Here is a 24,308-nt window from a genome sequence, read left to right as displayed (position 1 = left end):
CCCCACCTGCTCTGCACTGACTTCAAGTGTAGACATGCCAAACGTGCACGCATTTTTTCTATACATTATATTTTTCTCTTTGTTTTAGAACTTTATAGAATATTTCTTACAGTAGTGCTCCTAATAGTTGTAAGTTGCCTTTATGAACTTTGAAAATCTGGAATTGTGGTGCATTTGAAAGTTTAAGCTTGTGTGATGGAACTCTTAGAATTAGCTTGTGATTGTTTCCTTGCCCACCCTTTTTGATATATACAAACTGCAGTGTAAACCTGTTGGATAGGGGTTTCCTCAATTAAATTCTCATGTATGCCCTATGCAGAAGATCTTTGTTTGTTTCTGTAGACACTAACGTGGTAAAAATACTAGAAAATAGCTCTGAGTGCCTTGATGTGCAGAGAACACTAGGCCAGTTTGACTGGATAAGACAAATAAGGATGGACAACATGGAGTGGTTGATGAGATTCTTTGGAGTGGTATTGTTAGTTAGCAGTCTTTCCTTCTTCTCCCCTTCCCCATCACCCCTGATTACTGTTTTTTTAATTGAATATTTGTGCAAACTGGTATTTCCTGCAATGCTAACAAAGGCTGGTTCTTTTACAGCTTTTGACCAAGCACTTGAATTCCGTAAAAACAGAACTGTTCCTAGTAACTGGAAAACAGAATTGAAAGAAGACAGCTCCAGCAGTGAAGCTGAAGAGGAGGAAGAGGATGAAAAAGAAAAAGAGGATAACAGCAGTGAGGAAGAGGCAAGTGAAGTTAGTAAAGGGCATAGATACACAGCTGATAAAAATGAGCTGGGACATATGTATTCAAGTAGGCCTTTTTAACTTTAGGGGACATGTAACATGTTAACACAGGCACCACTGTTAACATAGGCATTATGGAGTAACTCTGTCTTTCCCTGGTGTGCTGAAGAATTGCTTCACTACAAGCTGTCTGTCTGGATACCCTGAGTAAAGCAGAAGAACTTTCAATCAGGACATTAACCCTGCACTCCACTTCCACCTTTCTTCTCCTTTTTGTTCTGCAAGTATAGAGTCCCCACCTCATGCTTAGTTTTCTAATCTGTTCTTTACTCACAGCCTCCTGTAAAAAAAAAAAAAAAAAAAAAGATGAGAAAAGAAGAAAATTAGTGGAAAGAACTATTTCACAGCTGGCTGAGAGGCTGAAAGAGTCTTTTGAACCTTTTACTTCTCTGTACCTTCTTGTGGTATTCTAAATCTGTATCTTGCATAATCACTTTTTTCTCTCACCAGGGTTTGAGAGCTGTTCTCTTAATTTTTAAGCAAGTGCCAGCAGTGCAGCAGATCTGATATCCTGTTAGTAGGGGAATTGTAAAGAAGAAACTGAACTGGTTTGGGTCTTAAATGGTTGTTAGGGTCCTTCTCTCAGTCTATCCTCTGTGGATGTTGTGGCTCTGGCATAGCAGAAGACAGTGTTTCACCTTTCAGTCTTTCATTTCTTGAAAATGTGTTGGGAGACTGCAAAAGTGTGAAGTTACGACTTCGCCACCTCTCCACACTTATGATTTCCTTCTGTCTCCTCTTTAAGCTCTCAGAAGATTATCCAGCTCTGATCAAAAGTTTTCAAGGGGCAGTACTCTGCTTAATATTTTGAGAAGCAAGGAACACTTCCTTGGGCTTAGTACAATTTCTGAACCTTCTCAGCAGGCTCATGTCCAGCCATGAACATGGTGCATGTAGATAGATTTGTATTTATGCAGAATGACACATCATTTTTATATTGTGATCATTCCCACATTACTTTTAGGTGAAAAATACAGAGCCCTTAGCTACAGTATTTGTAAATATGTGACCTTTTAAACTTTCAACACCTTCTCCTGAGTTCCTCTTAGTTGCATGAGCCATTGTTTGAGCTAATCTTTCCATGTGCAATGACATAAAGATTTCATCTCAGACAAATATTTTGGAATTTACTTTATCACCTCTTATGATAATATCTTTTCCAGTAAACAGTGGTTTCAGTCACTTGTTGAACTGGGAAGTTTCTAAAACAGAGACAAATTTTTTTTTCACTTCTCTTTTTTTCTTCTTTGTTCTCCTTGGTGGTCAGTGGTATGTGTGTCTTCTCTCCACCCATATTTGAACAGTTTCTGCAGCTTCTTCTCTTTGTTTTTGTTATTCTGTGCCTATAACCTCCTGGTTAGTGAGCAGCATCTCTTCCCAAACAGGGCCTGTGGGCCTGCTCTTGGGACTTTATCCACTTTCAGGTTGTTTTACTGCTTCCCAGGACATGAGAAATTCTCATTGTGGCCCTCAGGCCATCCATGTGGTCCTGCTACCCATAAACCAGAAAAAAACAAAACAGAAAGTCTCAGCTCTTGAAGATGTCACCACAGGTGTCAAAAATAGATACTTCTGTTCTGTATATGTGTTCACAGCCCATTCTGTAGATACAGAGATGCTCTTCTGTATCTCATATCTATATACGTGCTTCCATGCTATATGGATAGGAGTTGACGTGCAAATCCTCTCTACTTGTCTTCTAAGAAGAGTAGAAGTTTTTTGTTTGTTTGTTTGTTTGTTTTTCCCCTAGTGGAAGAGACTGGAAAATGTCCTTCCTCTACTTCATGAAATCTGATGATAGGTAAAAGAGTTGTCAAAAACCCTGTATTCCAGTGCTGTGCTATAGTACTGTGTGAATTTGGGTTGCGAAAAACATGTTGTTTTTCTGGATTTTATTATCCAGGAAAGAAGCCACTACACTATCCATGTAGAAGCTCTTTATTTTAACTTGTGGCACAGACAGATACATTAGAGACTGCTGAGTGACCATCTAGAACTCTGGTTGTCTAACTTGAAAATAAGCAAATATGACAGTGTGACCTGCCTTCTTCAAACCATTTTCTAGGAAACCTTGTTGTCTGACTGGATTAAGAGATTATTAACAGACACTGTTAGTATAGTATAATACATACTGATTCTGTAGAGATTCTGAGAAAGAGTAAATGCTCTTCAGAGTCATGCAGAGTCCTTAGTTTTCCATATTAGCACACTTTCTTAGAAAATGACTTTGTTCTCTACTGGAAAAGTTAGTAGGGAGTATTCATTCACTTGCCATTCTGGCACCTCTGTGAATTATCGCGTTAGAGAAGTAGGAGTACCCTTCAGGCATTGGACTGTGTAGGAAAGGAGTGTTTTATTCAGTCTCTTCATCACCTTTTCCTTATTTCCTCTTGTATTTAAAAAGAATACATTCCTTCTTCAAAACTTTATTTGGTTTCCTGAAGGTTTTGTTCAATAATACCCGTCACCCCTCCTCTAAATGCTATGTGAGACTAATGTCTTATGACAAGTTTTTTCTTGCTGGTGAGGGATAGGAGCAACCCAAGTAGCTGCTCATGATCTGTTTTCCATGATCCAGCAGATGCTGGTTGAAGTCCTTTCCTGCTATGGGAGGTTAAAAAAAAAAAGAATTTTGCAGTTTTGGGGTTTTATTCCACCCAAATAATTTGTTCTTCATGGCCTGTGAAATATGAATGCTCTTAACTAGGCTTTTATCTGTAATCCATCTAGGGCTGCAGTATCACCTTGTCAGAGAAGAATTGGGCTAGATGTGCTGGTTTCTGGTGCCCCTACCCTGTGAAAAGGATCTCTAGTGTATTGGCTGCAGTTCTCTACCCAGCCTGTCCTTGCCCATCAAAGCTGCCTGCTCTGAGCTCTCCTGGTACCCTGGGTGTCAGAATCCCATCATGTAATGCCCCCGGCAGAGAATTGCCTCTTGCATTGCCTTTGCAAGATTGGAGTATTTTCATTGGAATTATGTTGATAATTATACCTGAAGGGCAGCTGTTCCAGCATATTGTGAATACTGGTCTTAATTTTTTTGCCTGTTTGCTCTGATATCAAAGTGCATTTAATGGGTAAGAGGACGTACAGAATAAGAAAAAACCCTCCTCTTTGATAATAGTTACAGCCTTTCCTGACCTTATTTTCAGCTGTACATCTCTTTATTAAAAAGATTAAGTAGATGTTGGAGGGTTTGGGGTTTGTTTTTGTTTGTGTGTGTTCTGTTTAGTAATGATGTTCTGTTTCTGTTGTTTTCTCAATTGTCTTAGTATAACTTTAAAGACAGTATGTTTTCTCCCCTTGCTTCAGGGTAGGTGAAGCTTTAATGTTTAGTACAAGGAGACTGTTGAAGAATGGAAGTAGTAAACATGGAATGCAAATACATGAAGGAAAAATAATTTAGTTTTGATTACTGAATAACTAGTTATTTTTGGAAACTCTACAGGTAGTATTAAAAATTAATCTCGTATTTGGTGTACTGTTCTGCAGTAGCTCAGTCATCAGAATTTCTTCAGAATTTGATATATTGATATCTTATTGCTACTAGTTGTGGCACGCCCCATTTCCAAAAGATATTATGAGGTGTGATAAAGTAAGCCATAGTGCTTTGTTATGGAACTCCACTGTTTATTAATCAAAGTAAATCTAATAGAAAGGTTTATTAGTGCAATGAACTGAACTTCCCAAATATCCATTGTTATTTCAGTTCTGGGATTGGTCCTGCTCAGCACGCGCTCAGCTGGTGCCCCATGGCAGTTTGCATGCAGTGCCATTGGCTGAGGTTTGCCAGTGCAGTGGATTAAAACTCCTAAGAAAGTGCAAGCACCATTTGCTCTTTGACTTCATCTCTGAAAGTGACGTAGTCTGTCCAGGAGACAAGGAGTCACTTAATTGCAGTAGAAATAGAGCTGAGATTTCTGATAGCCTCTTGGTCATTAATAGTGCTGTCTCCCAGACTTTCTGCATAAATGGATGAAATTGAGAACACGTCTTGATCTATGGTATCACTTACGATACTTCAGTGATCAGTCAAAAATCCAATTTTGATGTATGTTTACAGTCAATGTTTTATGTATTTTGAAACACTGTAGTTCATAAAACTTGGTTTCATGTGGCATAGCACCGAGAGCATGTATCTCTCTGTGCCTTATCCTGTTGCTGACTACAGTGAAACAAACTTAAACATTTAAACCTAAATTATCACTGACTTATGCTTCGTATTGAAGGACTCTAACTCAAAATGGTGACAGTTTTCTTGCGTGCATTCCTTTCAACAGGAGGAAATAGAGCCGTTTCCTGAAGAACGAGAGAACTTTCTTCAGCAATTGTACAAGTTCATGGAAGACAGAGGTGGGCATTTTAATTAGCAGTACTTTGAAAAATTGAGTCTTTAAACTAGTAGTGCTTTCCAGTACAGTTTTGGAAACAGGGAAACCATACTCATGCCTTCTGACTTCCCTACTGTTAGGAAGATGAGTCTGTCACTTGACTCATCTCCTAAAATGCAGTCCCATGTTTCTGCTTCCAGAAATAAATGGATATATATAAGTATATATCCTATTATGTTTTTGCATATATTGTACTGTATTTGCTATAGTGTACTTACAGTGTGTATAATCAGACTTTTAATAATCTCAATCATATTAATTTATATTTTCAGTGTAATAACTTTAAAATACCGACCCACACACCTTTTAGGTCATGGAAAAATGCATTTACTTTGTGCTAATTTTCTTTTGTGAATCCTGATCACTTAAGTGCTGTGAACATTATCTGTAGATTGAGATGTTTTTAAAAGCCAGTACCATTCATTATATTAAACTTTTACCTGGTTTTTATATACTGCAAGAAAAGTGCAGTTTCTCTAGAGGCAAGGGTGAGGGTATCTGTATTTAAATTACTATTATAACTGGCTAAATTAGTATCTTCTGTAATGCCATATGAAATGAGTTAAACTGTTCACAAGAGATGACAGTGTGATAGCTACTGCTAGTACAGTGGCATAGGACGTTTCAGCTCTTGAAGAATTGTGGGATTGCTCCTCATGAGGGTTGGGGTAGGGTTTTTTGTATCAGTGAAAGGACTATTGTATTTCTAGATGTAATTGCTTCAGTGGGTGAAATAAAAATACGTATAATATAGTTAGCAAGAAAATGTGCATGATTTCTGCATGTTCAGAAGTGTATGGAAGAATGTATGTATATGCGTTAAATAACAACCCATTTTTCACTCTAGTTCAGTAAGACTCTATAGAGTTTTAATTTCATAAAAAGTAACAGATGCAGGAGGTGGGGTTTAAAATAATGTGTTTAATAATAGTGTGTATGATGTGAGTTTCCTGTTATTCTGAAAAAAATACTTCAAACCACCTAACAACTGTCTTTGTTACCCAGGGACTCCTATTAACAAGCGACCTGTATTAGGATATAGAAATTTGAATCTCTTCAAATTATTCAGACTTGTACACAAGCTTGGAGGATTTGATAACGTGAGTATTAGTATGATGAGTACTCCAGAGTCATAAAACCTGAAGACGCTGTTCATTATTGTGAAATAATTTATTACTCTGTGAAGCACTGATAAATAACACAGGACCTTTAGATTTATTAAAGTTTTCTACTGTGGCTGCATAAGAGTATGCTTTAACATGAACCAGAACTAGTGAGATGCTAAATAAATTACACATCTACCCAGCATGTTTAATATTGCTGCATAAAATCAGCCAGTGTGTGTGTTTTTGTAATATTTCAAGAAACATTTGTCTGATAAAGTTGTTACCTCCAAGTGAAAGGAGTCAGTGCTCAGTAAAATCTCAAAGACAACCAATTTAGTGGCCTGATGTGAGGCCCTCAATTTCTATTTATTCTAGGCAGTGTAAAAAAATTTGCTGACTGGGATTAGTGAGACTGGTCTTGGGAGAAGTAATTGAAACATATTGAATTCATGGCTAAGCAGATTCTGGTTTTGCTTTGAACTGCTTCCCATGAATGTAGCTTGACAGCTGGGGAGGTCTATTTGTGCAGTGACACCTTTCTCATAGACAGGACAAGATGTGGTACCTGGGTATTGCAGTACATCTGCTTTACCTTCCGAGATGGTTAGAAATGGACACAGCATGGGACTTTGTCACCAAAGGGCATGTTAAGGACGCAGGGAAAGAGTGGTAGGCACTATGGCTGGTGCAGTACTACCAGGGCTCAGTATTGTTAATGCTTTGACTTATTTTTTCTTTCCAATTTAATTAAAATTCTACCTTTGATAGTTCAGTATTACTTTAAATATAAAAATGATGTACTGATTTTTCTGATAGTTATATTTTCTGTCCTCTGTTTTATTGCTACCTGGAGAGGAAAGCCTGCTGTGGCTTTGTTGCAGTGCAGAAATGCTAAATTGCTTAAAGTAATTACGTTAGACTACAGTTTGCATTACAGTGAAATACTGTGTGTGTGATAAATAGAAATTTTATAGATCAGAGGAAATTACTTACATTTATTTTCTGAAGCTGTAAACTTTGTCAGTATAGGGGGTTTTTTTGTCAGTGAATTAATTCAAAAACAATGATTTCATTGTCTTTAACAGATTGAAAGTGGAGCGGTGTGGAAGCAAGTTTATCAAGATCTTGGAATCCCTGTATTAAATTCAGCTGCAGGATATAATGTTAAATGTGCATACAGAAAGTAAGTAATAAAGCCATGAAGTTTATGCTAAAACTACAGTGAACTGAAGTGATCCTGTGCTAGGGGTGATATACATAAAGTCCTTAACTCTTTGGTTATAATACAGTTTTTAAGGCTTTAAAGCTACTGCCCGTGTTTAGCTTCTCTAGGTTGGATTTTCCTTCTTGAGTCAAACTTGCTTATCACAAACATTTTATTTTTTTTTTTAGATATCTCTATGGTTTTGAAGAGTATTGTACATCAGCTAACATTGAATTTCAAATGGCATTGCCAGAGAAAGTGACAAACAAGCCTTGTAAAGACTGTGAAAAAGAAAAAGAATTGAAGACACGTGAAGAACCAGAGCAGGATGCAAAAGAGATAAAGGTGGACAAGGACGAGCGCAAGCAGGAGGAAGTAGCAATAGTACAACAAGAAGAAAAAAAGTCAGCTGAGAATGATAATGAAAGCAAAGAAAATGATAAGCCCTCTGTTCTGGTAATATATTTTGAAGTTCATCCTATGTCTTGCTTATAAAGTCAGTTGGTGTGTTAATAACCGTGAATTAATAGAAAGATTGAACTTTCTATGGTGGATTTAAAATGAGACAAAAACTAGCTGTAGACTTAATTCAGAACAAGACATTTGAGCTTTGTATACCCTAGCTACATGTTTTAGGGGGTCACGATGTCAAAACATCTGACTTGTTAGAAAACAGCTCCAACATTCCACTTGTTTGAGGGCCTCCTGGGTGAAATGGAGACTGTATAGTGTCCAGCTTTATCCTTGTCTGGGTAATGCATGTTCACAGCTATATTGCTGGTATTTTCATTATGCATTTAGCAATGCTTGTAAGCCCTCATAAATACTGCTGTTACTTCTATGTTCCAGTGAATCCAGTGAAGCTCTGCAAAGACCTGGGACATACTATGTACATATGGTCTAATGTAGTTTAGTGGTTCAGAGAGGGAAATGTTTATAGCTTTTCAAAATCCACTGTTGATTCAGTGGCTTTAGCAAAGGAAGTTCAGGGCCATAAACTGATGTGCTGCACTGTACAGGCCTTGGAGTTTGCTGTAGAAGCAGTGTGGCTTCTCAAGTCAGTGTGCAACACAGCTGTAATACTTCTCCTTATAAGTGGCAGCCAGCCCTTGTCTGTATGCTGGTATTCTCTGGGAGGAATGCCAGACAGGCCAGTACTGGTATTTTTGCACCCCAAGTGGAAATGTGCTTTGTGAAGTGTTTGTCTTGGGGGTTGCTTTGCAGTCCAAGTCCAAGAGCTCCATGCCTTTATCATTGTGATAAAACAAGCTCGGACATTGGCTGTAACTTTAAACTGTTAGGTTTAGTTTAAGATTTTCAAAAGGGAAAGCAGAGGTGCTGTAATTTAGGACTAGCCCAACACCATAACCCTGTTTTGCTCTTATGACTTCAGTGTGTTTTGTCTGCGTTTTCTTAAATCCTTTGTTTTCACCTTGTGAGTTAACTAAAGGTTTTGTTATCCTAGGGAAACAAAAAAAATTTGCCAGATTCTGTGCTTACTCAGCCTGATCAAGAAAAGGACTTAAATATAATAAAAACTGAAGAGGAAGCCAAATTGGAAGATAAAGAGGAGGAGAAGATGAAAGAAATGGAAAATCCTACAGTAAATGCAGATGCTGAAGAAAAAGAAAAATCAGGGTAAGTTATGCTGTTTCTAATCAGATGAGACATAGATGTTTTTTAAATTTTACTACTGTCATTTGAACTTCAAATCAGACATGGTGTTGTTAATTAGACTTGTGTCTTCCAGAGACCAATGCGTTTATAACTTTGTCGTGGTTAGGCCATTGAGGTTCATCTAGCCATATTTAAAGGAAAAGGCAGCTTAAGTTTTACAGGTTTCAGGCCTAAATGTAAGCTGAGTGAGAACAGAATATACCAAGCATAGGTGACTATTAGATTTAATACAAAAATATTTCAGTCATTGCCAAGAGTATTGTTATAATTGATTTTGGTACAAGTGTTGCAGTTTCCAGCTTTTGCTTTTTTGGACAGTAGTGTTGAATAGCCCCGGTACTGGCAGGAGTCTGTTGTGCAGATCTTCAGACAGGTGTTTTGAAAGTAGGATATGGAAATAATAGAGATGCTCAGGGCCATCTAATCAATGAGTGTGTGTAAATCATTTGGTTCATGGAATGGGCAGGTTTTTCTGTTTCAGGGCAGGAAAATCTCACAAGTGTTTTTCAGCAGCCACATAAAAAAAGTACAACCAGAATATAGTCCTCATTAATCCCCAGTGTGTTAACGATTTGTATTCTTACAACTAAAACCCTCATGCAGTATGATTTCTAGTGTTAAGGACACAAAAATTACCCTTAGAGGTCAGATAGATCTCTTTTAATACAGTATTTGTCTTCAATGAAACCCAGTAACAGATGCTTAAGGGAGAAGCTGTTAGAAGAGGGAAAGCAGATAATGACACCTCCTAATACTTTCACAGCAATCTGTATATCAGGGATGTGTTGGGTTTTGTTGGGTTTTTTTTTGTAGTTAATATCATCTGTTACCTGACCAGTAATTCCCTTGTTCATTCCAGCAATTTTGTTGTTCAGTAGATCAGCTGTCTTGATCTTCTGTCTAAATATCATTAGTTCTTAATGCTTTTTCTGACCCATTAAAAATTGTGGCCAGAATGTCATAGTTTAGTATACTGATTTCTGATTCATTGGTAGTAGTTATTTTATTTTATTTTAGGTTTCGATTTTTGGAAAAATCCTTTTGTGAAATGTTTTTTGTCCTCTCGAGTATTTTCAGTGAGATGTCGTTGGCAATTTCTGTAACTCAGAAATGCAGAATACAGAAAAACCAAGTTTACCTGAACTCAGTTGAAGATCCTTTTCTCTATGGATGTGATTTTGTTTGTATCTTACGTAAACTTTCCTTTTTTAAAATACTAATTGCTGGACTTTGTTGCATTTGCTATTTTTAATGTGAACTAGGTGAGTTGTCCTTCAGCAGGTTTGCCAGATTTTCACAATTATTAAAGACTGATTTTACAATGCTGCTTTCAAAATAAATAAGTAGATGGAAAACTTTGCAGTGCTTAGAGAATAGCAGTTTTTAAAGTTCCCAAGTTGAGTATTTGCATGTGTGTATATTCATGATGTTATTTTGTATTTATTTATGTACTTGAAAAGTATAGTGGCTTCATGCTTACCATGCTGCAGTAGTAAATGGTACATGAAAAGTTAGAAGCTGCATTTGCTTTTCAGTAATCTTTTATTTTTATTTTTTTAAATTGGAATGTTTTTTATCCCAATTCATGTCAATTTGCATTATTTATGATATCCAAAAACATTACGAGTCTTCCTAGTTTTTTATTTATGAAAACAACAAAAATCTGTAGAGAATACCTGTTTCCTTTTAAGTTTTCCCAATTCACCTGATAGCAATTGAGTGGATTCTTTTCCCTCTGCTCCTCCTTACTCATCCCAGTGAAAAACTGTTCCGACTAGTATTTTGCTATTATGACTCATGGAAGATTGTAACAAGTTGCTTAGAATAGAAGGCATCATTCTAAAAAGAGGTGTAGGTGGTGATGTGGTCATTGCTGGGAGGTATGCTGTGTTTTAAGGAACAATTTAAATTACAAAAATGGAACACTTTTAGCAGGTAATTTTAAGTATTTATAAGCAGTGTTACTGTAGTTGCACTTTTAGCATGATTACTTTTCCCTTCTACCCTCTCAGATTGATAGGCAGTACAAAATGCACTTGTATTAGCTTAAAGAGCTTTTAACAATGTCACTGTCATCCTAAATGGTAAATAATGTTTTTAGCATTTATACCATAAAGGCTTAAAGGAATTTTATGGGGCATTGTATTAGATGTTGTACTTCCTTATACTCAGCTTTATGCATTAGAAGTGGCAGAACTTGTACAAAGGTGGAAATGCTGTGGTTGGAGTTCTTTGTTGAACTGAAATGCAAAATTAAAATAGGCATTTTTTAGGTAGAAAACTAATTACGCACACCAATACCTGAAATGTAATCAGAATAGGTCCGTGTGAACTTCAGACTGAAATTTTATTACTTGGTGTATTTAAAATGTCTTCTTGGAACTTTTTTAAAGTTACGAACAATTTGTCCCTCAGAGTCTTAACAAAATAGCTAAACAAATTAAATCTAATGTTATATTAGGCAAACTTGTAGAGTTTTCTATTTACATTTATATCTGTAGGACTTTGGACATCATGATGTAGCTTATTTGTCTACAGACACAAGGAGCCATGAGGACAGAAAAACTTCTGGGTTTCTTCTTTTTGACTTTCTTATGGGAGGACTGGACGTAACTCCCAGCTTCCAGATTTCAGGAAATACTACTGGTAGCCAGGGTTGTTTATTTTCTACAAGTTTGTTTCTTTGTGCAATCTTGTGTGTCTCAAACCTTTGAGATTGCCACCACTTGAATTGTATGGTCCCATCTACACAGACTTCAACAATATGATGAAGAGGAAGAAAGGCTCAACTTTCTTTTCCTTTCTTCCCCAGAATGCCAGTTTCTTGCCTGCTTGTGCGTCTCTGAACATTGAGAGCAGAGATTCAAAGGGCGCCTTGTCCTTTATTCTACACATGCTTTTCTTGTTCACTTTTTGCTTTGGTTTTTTCTTTTTTTTTTTTTTTTTTTTCTGTGGCTAGTGGAAGATACCTGTGCTAGATACAGGTTGTACAACTTGTGGTCATTAAAACAAGTTTTTAAAAAGCCAGTAATGTGTTACGTTCCATGTGTCTGTCCCAGAGGGTCCTCTACAAAACCCACTTTGTAAATCATCCTTTTTCATAACATCAGAAAAAGTGTTATACTTGGCCAATGAATAAACGTGAAAGTTCAAAATCCGTCTTCTTTAGAAGTTCCTACAAACTTCATGTTGTGGATCTTCAAATGTAGCACGGCATAGTTGGTGTGCTGTTTCTTTTGTTACATGCAATAATGTTAACTGTTTTAACTTGTTGAACACTTGGGTCAAACTCAACAAATTGAGAACCGAGGTAATTTTCTACACAATGAACAGTGTAGACAGTTGAATACGTTCCAAAGAGGTTGAGGCCAGGAGCCTAGTGCAGTTTTTAGAAGGTGTGGGTTATTTGGTACAGACTAACAAAATGAAAGGTAAATCTTTAAAAATTTCGTAGTAGGTACAGTTTGGGAACTGAAGTGTAGGTTAATTGCTATATTAACAATATTAGTAAGATTTTTTCCCCCCCAGATAGTTAATTCAACTCCGAATTTCGGTGTTGGCTTTGGAGTTTCTATTGGGAATTGTTTTTTAGTTGGCTTTGTGTTTCAGTTTGGTTTTAACACTTTGCTCTATGGCACCTGGGATAGACCACTGTCAAGAACTACGTACTGAAATGAAAGGTTAAATGCTGAGAATCTGGGTAATTTTTGCTTTTCAACAAAGCAGACTTGTATATGAGTAGTATTTGGATTTCTGAGGTGCCCAGGCAAAATTTTTTTAAGAATTCCAGCTGCAGTACATAGACATTGCAAGAGGTTTTGTTCTTGCATTTTCCTTCTTGTGGCTGAGGTGCTGCCTTTACACCAGGAAGGGCTGCTATCACTGGATCTTGTCTTGTTCTTGCTCATCAGACTGTCATCTGCACAAGTCCTTCTTTGGTCTTAGGAAACTTCTTGAACTTGCTTGTTTCTTGTTCTTAAAAATGGTCTTTTTTTAAAATTTTCTCCAGGGAATGCATTATAAATATCCTTAAGGAATGCTTTAGAAACATAAACACTTCTTGTTGTCTGATACTGATGTTTTAGGTCTGCATGGTGTGGTTTTCTGGCAGCTGTTACTGTCATATTTTGACAATATCACGAGGTGAAAATACTAAACATTTAGTGTGTGGTTTAATTCTGTTCAAGACTATCAGCCATTCATGCACGTGCAAGGGAAAACTCTTAATCTTAAAGCTGTTACATGCATTTTTCATGCAGTGGTAATATTTCCCCTCCTATAAGCAGTAGGAGGGAACTAGGATTAATAAAAGCAGTAATTGAAAACTAAGTAAAGATGGGCATTGTTTCATGTAAAGGATTTTACTAAGGTTTATTGCCCCTGTGGGATAAGAGGACTACCTGCTGTGCCTGTGCTGCTGCTGAAACTTTCTGTACAAGAGTTAAAATTTCTGCTAACACCTATTAGGGATTTTCTGAAAGCAGTTTAATGGTCAGAAGCTCCGTTTCACGTATGGGAGGGAGACATTGTTAGAGACAATGTTTTCTTCAGTTCCTCATCTATTGAAATGACACATTGTTGTGGTGGTGAATCTGAAATGGTAGCAAGAAGGTTAGAATCTTCTGGAGGGTAGAATATTTGATATAAAAGGCTTATCTCTCAGTTTCTGAAGAGCTGATAACTGTATATTGAGATGGCTTTCTCCAGTTTGATTCAAGTTTATGTGGAATTGATTAGCTTGGGAAAATGGAGAGCAGTGTCATGTTCAATGATTGTGTAGTGTAAACATATGCTCAGATTGTTGGTGTGTATACAAAAGAAAAATGCTTTTAAGAACCATGCTTAGTAGTTTTATTTATAGAAATATATTTCAATGCTCTTATTTGTAATGTGTGTTCTATTTTTGTATTTCAGCTGTCTGTATGAGGAAAGAAGTTCTTGCTTAGTCATGTTTTCAGAAAGTCTAATGGATTTTTTTTTCTTAATACAGAACACAGACTGATACATACATACGTGCAGTGATTGCTTTTGATACAGCAATAAGCTGCAAATGACAATAATAAAGCGTAGAGTGGTGGTGTAAATGTACTGGCTCTTTGTATTGAATGGAAGGGAGACATCTGATTTGGGAAAAGTGGTTCTTCCATCATATTTTACATAGCAAATGGTCACTATGCAGGTTATTAACCATGGTGGCTGTCACCGAGGCTTACATGTGTGGAAGAGTCTTTAACCATTCATCAGATACTGGATGCTTCCAAGGTGAATGTGAACCAGTGCTGTAAAACAGGAAGGGCTGTACTCTTCAGTCAGACTTGGGAGCCACCCTTAATCCTTTTGAGGAATGTTTGAGCACGTGTGTCTGAACCATGAGAGATGATCACATGAGGTCTTCTCACCTGTGACAGCAGAGGAACACACTGATTACACACTACGTGCATGCATGATTGAAGTATGCTGTACTACACTCAGGTGTGACTCACGTCAAGGTAGTGCCTTCCCCTTCCCTTGGCACAAGGGACCCCAGCTGCATTTATTCCAACTTTCTCTATGCACACAAAAGTCCCTGGGGCTTTTATTTTCAGATTTTCTTTGTAGCTTCAGTGGTGCTGTGGTTTAACCCAGCCGGCAGTTGTGTGCCATGCAACCACTGGCTCACTTTCCTCCCATCCTGGTGCATCCAAAACAGAGCACTGTGCTACCAAGAAGAAATAAACTCTGTCCCAGCCAAAACCAGGACAAGAGGGAAGACAAATACTGGTGATTTGGGGGGGGGGGGAGGGGGTGGGGTGTTGTTTTTTGTAATTAAAGATGAGATTCTGTTATCATGGCATGAGTAAAGGTCTTAATGACCTCTCTGCCTTAAAACCTAAGGTCACCTTAATACGTCTATGATTGACAATGTGAAGAGGGACTGAACATCTTTTAGCTTTGTATTATGAGAAGTAGAGGTTAAATTATGCTCTAGGATGAGAAAAAAGAAAAAAAAATAAGCAGGAAACGAAAGTAGAAGCTAATTCCTAAACTTGAAGTGTCAATTATACTTAAGTTTATTTCTGTAAGTGACTCAATTAACTCTAATGACTTAATTGAACCAATAATTGAAATAATCTTGCTTCCTCAAATTTTAGAATAACTCCTGAAAAATAATCTTGCATGTGCCGTCTCACCTGCTGTGCGTACAAGTTTGGTGCATCAGGGGAAGTGTGTTGGAGCAGGGTTAGGTTTGCTGCAAAACAGGAATCCTAGGAGGCAGATACGGTGTTCCAAATCATGCTCTGTCTCTAGGTTTCACCTGGGCTTTGTTACAGCTCGTGTTTAGTGTCAAAAAATGTGAGTTGTAAGAGATCTGCATGATGCTGCATTTTCTTGAGTGGTATAACAGCAGCAGTTTCATTTATTAACTACATCTGGTTGTTAATACACTTAATTATGAGCTTGGTGGTGTCAAATCTTTATATTGACTGAGAATGACATGTTGTGTGTGTGGTTTTAGCCTTTTGAGGATTCTGCATTGTCGTTTGAAACTAATGATAAGCAATATTTGTATGATGTAAACATTTTAATGATTTTACTTTTTTAACAAATATTTTGCAATTCATTCATTTCTTGCTTCTGAAGGTTTATGTTCCCAATCCTTGTGAAATGGGGTGGGGGTATTCTTTTTAGTCTATGGTTCTAATTTGAAATAGTTTTAAGTCCAGCTGAGCTTTCTGGTAGTTCTTTGGATTCTGGAACAGAGTGACACTTGTATTGTTGTGTCTCCTGTACCCTGTGTATGCACATCTGCTGCTGCCTTGTTTCATCAGCTGCTGCTTGGGTTGTTCAAATTGTTGCAGCTTTGTGGTGGATATTGCTTTGTACTGGTTTTAAGTTGACAATTACTGTCTGCTGTCAAGAGGTTTGGTTCTTTTTTTCTTTATTTTTTTTCCTTTTCCCCATGCCCTCCCCCCAAATGGGATTTTGACTAAACAGCTTTGAAGAAAATCCAATGATCTCATGCATACATACATGGACTAATGAAGTTATGACTGTGCATACTGGATGGCTACAATTGCAATTTTCTTTTAGAAACCTCAGTTTTGTGGCAGTCATGGCTTCTCCTTTGTCTGCACTACCAGATTTGAACTATTTATGGCATTATAAGACAATGTCTTCCTTGCAACCACTGGTATGTGTTCTTGGGTTTTGTGTTGGGTTTTTTTGGCTTGGTTGGTTTTTTGTTCCAGGAGGTATATGAGTGTGTTGGTTTTTTTCTGCTCCAAAATGATGAACGTTCTTTGCTTCTGTTTGGTTTCTTAAAGTCTCGAGCTTATGATTGCTTACCAAGTCACTCCTTGGAACGCTTTTTAATTGCAGCCATCTCTTCTTCCATTTTGCTTTTGCTGCCTGACATGCCCTCCACCTCTGTTCAGCCTGGTGTTCACATCTCCTTGACCATCCAAGTTACTCAGCTTCACAATAATGGTTTCAGATATCTCTTCCAGAAAGTACCAATTTCTGGTATTTTTGTGGATTCTATGTAGGATACGTTGGGACACCAAGAAAGTCATGTGGTGATTAAGATGAGAGAGACTCCAAATTTGTTCAACTTTTGAAAAGCCACTGGCACCATAATTGCCAGTGTCTAGAAAATCCTGAATGTCCAGCATAGGCATACTTTACTTTGCAGAGAGCATTTAAGGATTGTGCCCCCAGATCTTGGAGAGAAAGAAAAAAACAAAACAAAACAAAAACCAACAACAACAACAAAAAAGGGCAAAATTTGGTTCACTACAGTTTTGAAGTATACTTTGTAATGGAAAATCACAAGCTCCTCTTGTTCTTGGAGCAGTGGTGGCTCTGCTTCTGATCCCATTTTTTTAAGCTTTTGTAGAATACCCGTTGAACTGAAATTGGCTAGGAGTTTTTGTTTAGTGCAGCAGAGAGTATAACTTCAAATCACTTAAATTACTAGTTGGTGCTTTTTGTTGTTAGCTGTGGAATTCTATTCAGGAATTTTTTATCTGAATCTTTGGGCACCTTTTTTCCTGATTTCCTGGGGAAGTAAATTTTGTCATAAGTGAGCTTTCAAAGCTTGTTTATTCATGTTGCATTTTTAACTCTGGTGGCTTTAACTTCACTAGCAAAGTAGTTCACTGGAAGTATATAGTTCTATCTCCCTATCTATCTGGAAGGCTAAGACTGTGTGTGTGTATTTATACATATACATACACATATGCATACATACATATATATATACATAAAAAAATAAAATTGAAGTCTTGGCCTTCTAGAATTAAACTGTATGGTCCATGCCATGTATACTTGAATAGATATGTCTTCTCTGACTTGGTGTACTTAAGAGAGAAAAATGGATTTTTTTTAGCCTTTGTCTCACTGTGTATGCGCATGTCTATACACGTATGTGTTTGTCTATTTAGTGTGTCTATGCATATATATATATATATGTGACAACACTGATCTCTGAAGTAATTTTATTAAATCAGTGTGGTTATACAAGAGTTGAATTTAGCATATTGTTCTGAATTTCCTTTCCCCAACTAATTAGATAGTAATACTGCAGTTCTAGTTCTGCAAAGGGGCATCCTTTCAAAGAGAGAAAGTAGCTTGGTTTATCTGGGTATTTTCTACTGAAAATGTTATGGAAAGGTTTAGATTATTAATACGGACTTTGTTTGTGAACTTAACTAAAATACTGGTGTGAATCAGACTTGGAGCAGTACTTACATTCTCTTATTCAGACATCCAAACATACCTGTTCAATGTATCAGGCTTTTTGATTATTGTCAGTCTGTAGTTGTTGTGAAATGAGTCAGCAACTAAATCTGTTCTGTGTTACACAGTGTGTGATTAGAATGATATGAGTGCAAATAATACTTCTTTACAAATCTAATTAAGATTAAAAGATATTTTCCCCCATTAACTTTTGTAATGTAGTCTGCCTCTAAGCTGATTGCTGATAATTTTCAGATAACTGAGCAGCCCGTAGCTGCCATTGACTGAAACTAGCAGATTTGTGGGTTCTTACTGCTTCTGAAAATTGGTCCAAAATATCTAAAGATGTGTTCAAAATTAGCTTACTTCTGAAAGCAGTGAACACCTGCTTGTGTATTTATATGGCAATTAAAGGCAAGTTTGACATATTTAGAATACTTCGGTGTAATTGGCAAGGAGTGACAAGGTCATAAATTAGCACAGGTTGTTTAATTTGCTAATACAGTCACATAAGGTGTTGGAGTTTTTTTGGTTCAAAATCTGGTTGTGGTTGCAGGACTGGTTGTGATTGCAGAAATTAGATCTCAACCCTAATTTCAAGCTGTTGAGATAGAGTTTATGTATTGTAATCAAGCAAGGATTTTTTTGAGAAACGAGTTTCAAGAAGCATTTGTAAAACTTGCAGGTTGAAAAATGGAATTTAGAAAATTTTCTCTATATTGGATAGAACTAATTTTAAGTGAGAAAATTATATTTAAACAAAGAGACTGCATGCAAGAATCATATGAGTTTGAACAACTTCTACTCATACAGATTTTGATGGATTTTTTTTTTTCTTTTAGTCACTTTTGCACCTTACAGTCACTGGATTTTGTGTGTGTTGCTATATCCTATTTTGCTGATATTACTCAGCTGTAGTACAGTTTCACATATTTGGAGCCTCCTGTTTCCCACTCTCTAATGCATCCACAATATTTATCAATATATGTGGTTTGGAACTGAAAAGCTTATGAAGTATCTCATATTAACTCTACAATTTTTTAAACCTTTCAAGAGATGACACGAATAAGGAAGAAGATGAAGATGAAGAAGAAGCAGAGGAGGAGGAAGAGGAGGAGGAGGAGGAAGAAGACAACAATAACAATGAGGAAGAAGAGTTTGAATGCTATCCACCAGGCATGAAAGTCCAAGTGCGGTATGGAAGAGGGAAAAATCAAAAAATGTATGAAGCTAGTATTAAAGATTCTGACATCGAAGGTGGAGAAGTCCTTTACTTGGTGCACTACTGTGGATGGAACGTGAGGTAACTTGAGTTTTAGTTAGTGATTACTTCTTGAATTACTTCTCAAATACACTTATGAATTTTAAAAACTAAATTAATAGACATCTGGAGTCCTAAACTTTCAGTATTGGTGTTCTGTGAAGGTCGTTGTACTGTATGAAACTTAGATTTTTAACACTATAAAAATGTAGGGCTTTAGTTACTTTGAAAATCATCTTAAAATGACTTGTTCAAAGAAGGCTTCATTTATTCCCCATCTACTTTTAGATCTTCTCATGCAAGTGACATGTCACTCTTTTCAGGTTCCTCCTCTGGCTCTCTTAAGCCGATTCTCTCTGATGCAGTAATTGAGTAGTGCATTTAGCTGAGGCTGTGAACTCACTCTTGTCAGTGAAGCACAGAGTACACCAGCAATAGGGTATTTAACTGGAAAACAACAAGATTCTTTGTCGCAAATACGTGCACAGCAAATCACTGCATTTCATCTGATCTGATACCTATCCTCCCTACCCCACCTCCCCCTGAGGCTGCCCTAAACTTCCCAGCCAGACTCTTCTTAGCCTAGTGGCTTCTTATGCTTTCTTTAATTTAAGGAGCATATGCTTTTTATTGTCTTTAGTCTAGCATTAATAGAAATAAGTTCAAGTATTTCTGTTGCTATTTCAGACCTCTTTCTCGCCATTTAAATCTTGAAGCAACTTTGAAAAAGTAGAGAAAACTAATGTTTTTGAGCAGCTTATAAGCATGTCTACTTGTTTCCTCAGTTTCAGCATAACTGCTTGTTGTCCTTAACTATTGCCCACAAGTCTGAGACAAGTCTGAGATACTTTACTCTTATTTCTCATTTTCTGGAAAGCTGAGGTTCTTGTAACCTTCATCTGTCATCTGGGCATCCTGCCTCTTACCAGGAAGGCAGGAGAAATACCTTTTATTCAGTTCTAGCAAGATCTGCTAGCAAAGGTAACAGAGAAGTACAATGCTTCTCGTGCTGCCTTGAATTCACCTCTTTGCATCACGGCCTGGTGATTTCCAGGTGCACCTGAGCTACTGCTGAGGAGGAATCTCACTCTTGGCTGTTTTGGTACCAATCTTCTGTAGAATTTTGATCTACATTGATCTTCAAGAATAGGATCTGACATAAACTGTCTTCAGGCAACATCTGTAAGCACAGTGGGCTGTGAAGTCAAGATATGAGGGGAGATGGAGCCTGCTCAAGGTGGGAGTTGGGGTGTGACTTGCGTTTTGGTCCAGTTCTTATTGAGGAGGTCTCCCTTGGAGTGCAATTTGCTGAAATTTTCATCCTACTCACTGAAGACTACTGTGTGTACCATTCCAAGAGGTTTCTTGCTTTTAAACTCTTGTTTTGGAATTCACATGTAAGCATAGAAGTTATTTTTCTTTTTGAGCAAATATCTTGCTATTATCCACGCTATGAGGTGAGATGATCAGATTTTTATTTGAGCAGTACCTCTTCAAATCTGAAGAAATGAGAAGTCAAAAATTGAGTCTTCTTCACCTTGGAGATCCCAGCACCCCAGTTCTTAAAGGAGAAATCAAGATTCTAAATTTTTAATTCTGCATTTTAAACAAATCTGCAGATTGATGTCAGAGGCATTATTTCTGTGACTAGTAAATGTTTGACAATAAAACCATTTTTAGTTAACTTGCACTCATTTGAGGAGTAAGGAGTATTGATTGTTTGGTCTTTCTGGCAGCAGGACTCGAGTTTATATTTTTACCTGGTGTTTCAAAAGAGCCCTCTGAAAAGGTTGTGGTGGGAGGAGTAGGATTCTTTGCTGAAAAATACGTCAGTGATTGAGATTTAGCCGTGGGACTGTGCGTGGACTCTGCTAAATGTGGCTAACCTTTTTCATGCATGTAAAATTACTTAAGGTTATCGATTTGACAGAGAGAGTGTGTAAGTCTCAGCTTTAGCCAGCTTCTAAACACTTCAACAGTTCAGTATTGTGAAGGCTAGTCTAGTAGGCTGTAATAGCTTGATTTGGCTTTCAGTCAGTGACAACCTGGAAAAGCAATTGCCTTAGTGGGTAGGAAGCAATTCCCTCCTCTCCTTATTCATTGTAGATTACTTAGCGAGCACAGGTACTGTATGTGCAGCACAGGGGATGTACTGAACTAGGATATGCTAATCATATTTATTTATTTTTTTTTAATTCTGTCATTCTTCTGCTCCTTAAAGTTGACTTTCCTGTTTCCCTTTTTGGTCAAGTATGCCATTTAATGGCCTGTTCTTTAAACTTGTATGTTTGAGCAGAAATCGTGAATAACTAGTAATGGTTCTTATCGCATGTTAATTTCAGTATCAGTCTGGAATTCAGAATAACTATATGGGGGCGTGCTCACATTCTTTAGGGTACTTGGAATGAAGTTGGGTTAACTTGATACTCATCTTCACTAGTTGGGTTGGTTTTTTTTTTAGTGCTCTGGAACAGTGACATTAAGAACTGTGGAAATTTTTTTTGTTTTAAAGAGTAAATAGAAAGTGCAGAAGCTGTACGGCACTAAGCTTGTTGTTAACTCCTGAGATTCAGGTGATGTGTCTCTGATAAAGGTCTCTGAATGTTAGTGTTCAGTGGAGCCTGACTTGTAGTCAAAGGGAATGGTAGAAATCTCTACCCTGTTAGAGGGGCCTGCTTATGCTACCATATGTTTACCAGAAAAAGCAGAGAAACTGTACTTCTGGCAGACCAGTGATGTTCTGAATTATGTGTGCTTTATGTGTAACTGAAACTTCTTTGGGGCCTACAGTTCCAGTTCCTTCTGTTGTAATTTTAATCTTCAGCTCCCAGTGCAAAGAACAGTTTATTGTGTGTGTTTGAGGTGACTTTCTTCTGCAGTGTTTTCCCAGTAATTAGAGGGTGCATATTTAAAAAACATTTAGATTGTTGAAACTGTGTGTCATTATGGTACAACATCACAAGACACATTATTCTTGAATGTTTCAAATGTTTAAAAGTAAGACTTACTATTTTCAACACTTCTTTCCTTCAGAAATCTGCACGTGAAAGTGCTAATTTCTGTCTAAGCTTGTTGAAACATATACCAATTTTATACTTTACAGTTAACCATTGAAATTAAATGTGCAGCAAAATTTTGGGTCCTGGAGAGTAACGTAAGTCATGGAGGGGGGCAGGGGAGGGATTGTTTAAAAAAACAAAAAAGAAATTAGGCACACTGGAATCCCTATCTAATATTCCAGTATTTGAGTATCAGACTAGTTTTTCTCTTTCTTTGATCAAAGCGAAAAAAACCCCAAAACAACTTAATTTTCCCTTTTTCGCAGCTACAGATAATATACTGGACCATTCCAGTGAATTTGCAAGGCTTGCTAGCTCCTTGAGGTCACTAGTCCTTCTGAGAAAAGTGGCACCTTTGCTAGTATAGATCTAGTCTGGACAAGTATGCTTGCTTTCTTGTTTCTACTCTAGTACTTCTGTGGAAGATTGACTGTGCAGTCTCTGAGAGTATGTTGTGGTGCATTTTATCTTGCAGGTAGTGCATATGAATGTAATAGTATCAGTGCATACTCTGATGCAAGGTGCTTTTCTTTGTCTTCATTTTGGTAAGGCAAGGGGATTTTCGTTATGAAAGCATTCCAGGTTTTCATATGACACCTGATTTTAAAAAATAAGCAAATAATAACTCCTTATTAAATCCCCATCTCGATTTTAAAAGAAATCTATGTAACGTCTTCTAGGAGCAGCTCCCCATATTATCTCCTTCCTCTCCACTCTTTCCTGCTCACGTTAGGGTGGTGAAGACAGTACATACGAAAGACAGCACTGCAGTAAAACAACCCAGGTCCTCTGAAAGTACATGCTTCTTGTAATGAGAGCTGAAGAACTTTTCTGATAATACTTTTGGGTTAATTTTGTTTTGTGAACAGACTGTCCAAAGTAAAATCGGTGATGAAGAAACATTCATGTGTTAGCAGGTGCAGTTCTAGAAAGAGGCTCTAGTCTTGCAGTGGAGGAGAAAGTAACTTAGGGTCAGATTGTCAGCTGTGGCTTGGAATGTATCTTTTTTGCAGGATCTGTTTCAGCCTGGGGTCCGGTTGTCCCAGGTTTAGGCAAACCACGTGCATTCAATGTGTGAGTCGTGAAAGGAGCTGTGTGATGCAGAGGTGTGAAGTGTGGGCAGCTGATTGCCTGGAGAAGATGGGAGATTTCTGTGGCCTCCTTGCAGGGTCTGTCTGCTGTTTTGGGTGCAGTCAGGAGTAAAGCAGGATATGCTCTGGCCAGCAACTGTTACTGTCACATATTAGTGTTCCAATTTGTGCTCCTTGAGATGAGGGCTTGCATGACCACCGTTTCTAATACATGATGTTTAGGACTCTGTGGTATGGACAGGTATTCTCTTCAGATTCTGCACTTCCCTCCTTCGGTTCAGTGTGCCCCCATGTCTGTCAGCTCTTGCCCCAGCAGGCACTGCAGTTGCCATGAATCTCAGACAGTGTGGGCTGTGCACAGACTTTGCATAGGAGGAAGATTAATTTCTTATTGGAGATGCATAAGAATGAGTGAATACAAATTTGGTGTTCTAGCAATGTGGTTGAGGCAGAAAGGACACTGTCAGAATCCTCACTTTTCACCTTCTGTTTGTCAGGTCCTAGTGCTGTTCTGCATGTGTTTAGATCTAATAAAATACTCCTGCATTTCTCTGGGTCACAAAGTCTGTTTGGCAGGCACTTCATGGTATTCCTTGTGCAAAACATGTCTTTGTGTGGAAGAAAGATTGCTTCAAATAGGGTTTCCCACAGTCTCAAAGAATATGGGATTTTTCCATGTGAGCAAGTACTCTGCAGAATTGTATTTCAGTTTTGAACCTGTTTACTGACATTACACCTGGTAATGACAGTGTAATAGTACAATGACAGTGGTGTCTGCAGCAGTGTAGACAGTCTTGGTATATCATAATCGCATGGTCTGCATGTTTTTCCCTAAATATTTTGAATTTATGTCAATATTTTGGATATAATTGGCAGTGGTTGCAAAGAAGGTGAATTAGGACTGTATCAGTAGTCATTGCATATGTCAAAATGATGATCAAGTAAGCCCAGATGGAAAGCCAGCATGGTGATTGTGCTCAACTCCGCCTTGTATG

At 37.6% G+C, this 24,308-nt stretch overlaps 1 protein-coding gene across 3 annotated transcripts in view; it reads left to right on the top strand.

The window, feature by feature from the left end:
* ARID4B (AT-rich interaction domain 4B) overlaps window positions 1-24,308 on the top strand; it is an 87,977-nt gene that overhangs the window by 50,443 nt on the left and 13,226 nt on the right. For 2 of the 3 annotated variants that reach the window (XM_066178807.1, XM_066178808.1), the window contains exons 11-17: window positions 601-746; window positions 5,087-5,159; window positions 6,203-6,297; window positions 7,389-7,486; window positions 7,696-7,963; window positions 8,973-9,145; window positions 18,957-19,205. In XM_066178807.1, the coding sequence (XP_066034904.1) occupies window positions 601-746; window positions 5,087-5,159; window positions 6,203-6,297; window positions 7,389-7,486; window positions 7,696-7,963; window positions 8,973-9,145; window positions 18,957-19,205 (1,102 nt within the window). The remainder of the gene's footprint in view (window positions 1-600; window positions 747-5,086; window positions 5,160-6,202; window positions 6,298-7,388; window positions 7,487-7,695; window positions 7,964-8,972; window positions 9,146-18,956; window positions 19,206-24,308) is intronic. The other variant, XM_066178809.1, reaches the window with a different exon arrangement.

This window comes from Chamaea fasciata, unplaced genomic scaffold (genome assembly GCF_029207755.1).
Source record: "Chamaea fasciata isolate MVZ Bird 193981 ecotype frontalis unplaced genomic scaffold, bChaFas1.0.hap1 SCAF_3, whole genome shotgun sequence".
Classification (NCBI taxonomy): domain Eukaryota; kingdom Metazoa; phylum Chordata; class Aves; order Passeriformes; family Sylviidae; genus Chamaea; species Chamaea fasciata.
The sequence above is the reverse complement of the archived record's forward strand: the minus strand, read 5'-3'. Positions and strand labels throughout refer to the sequence as shown.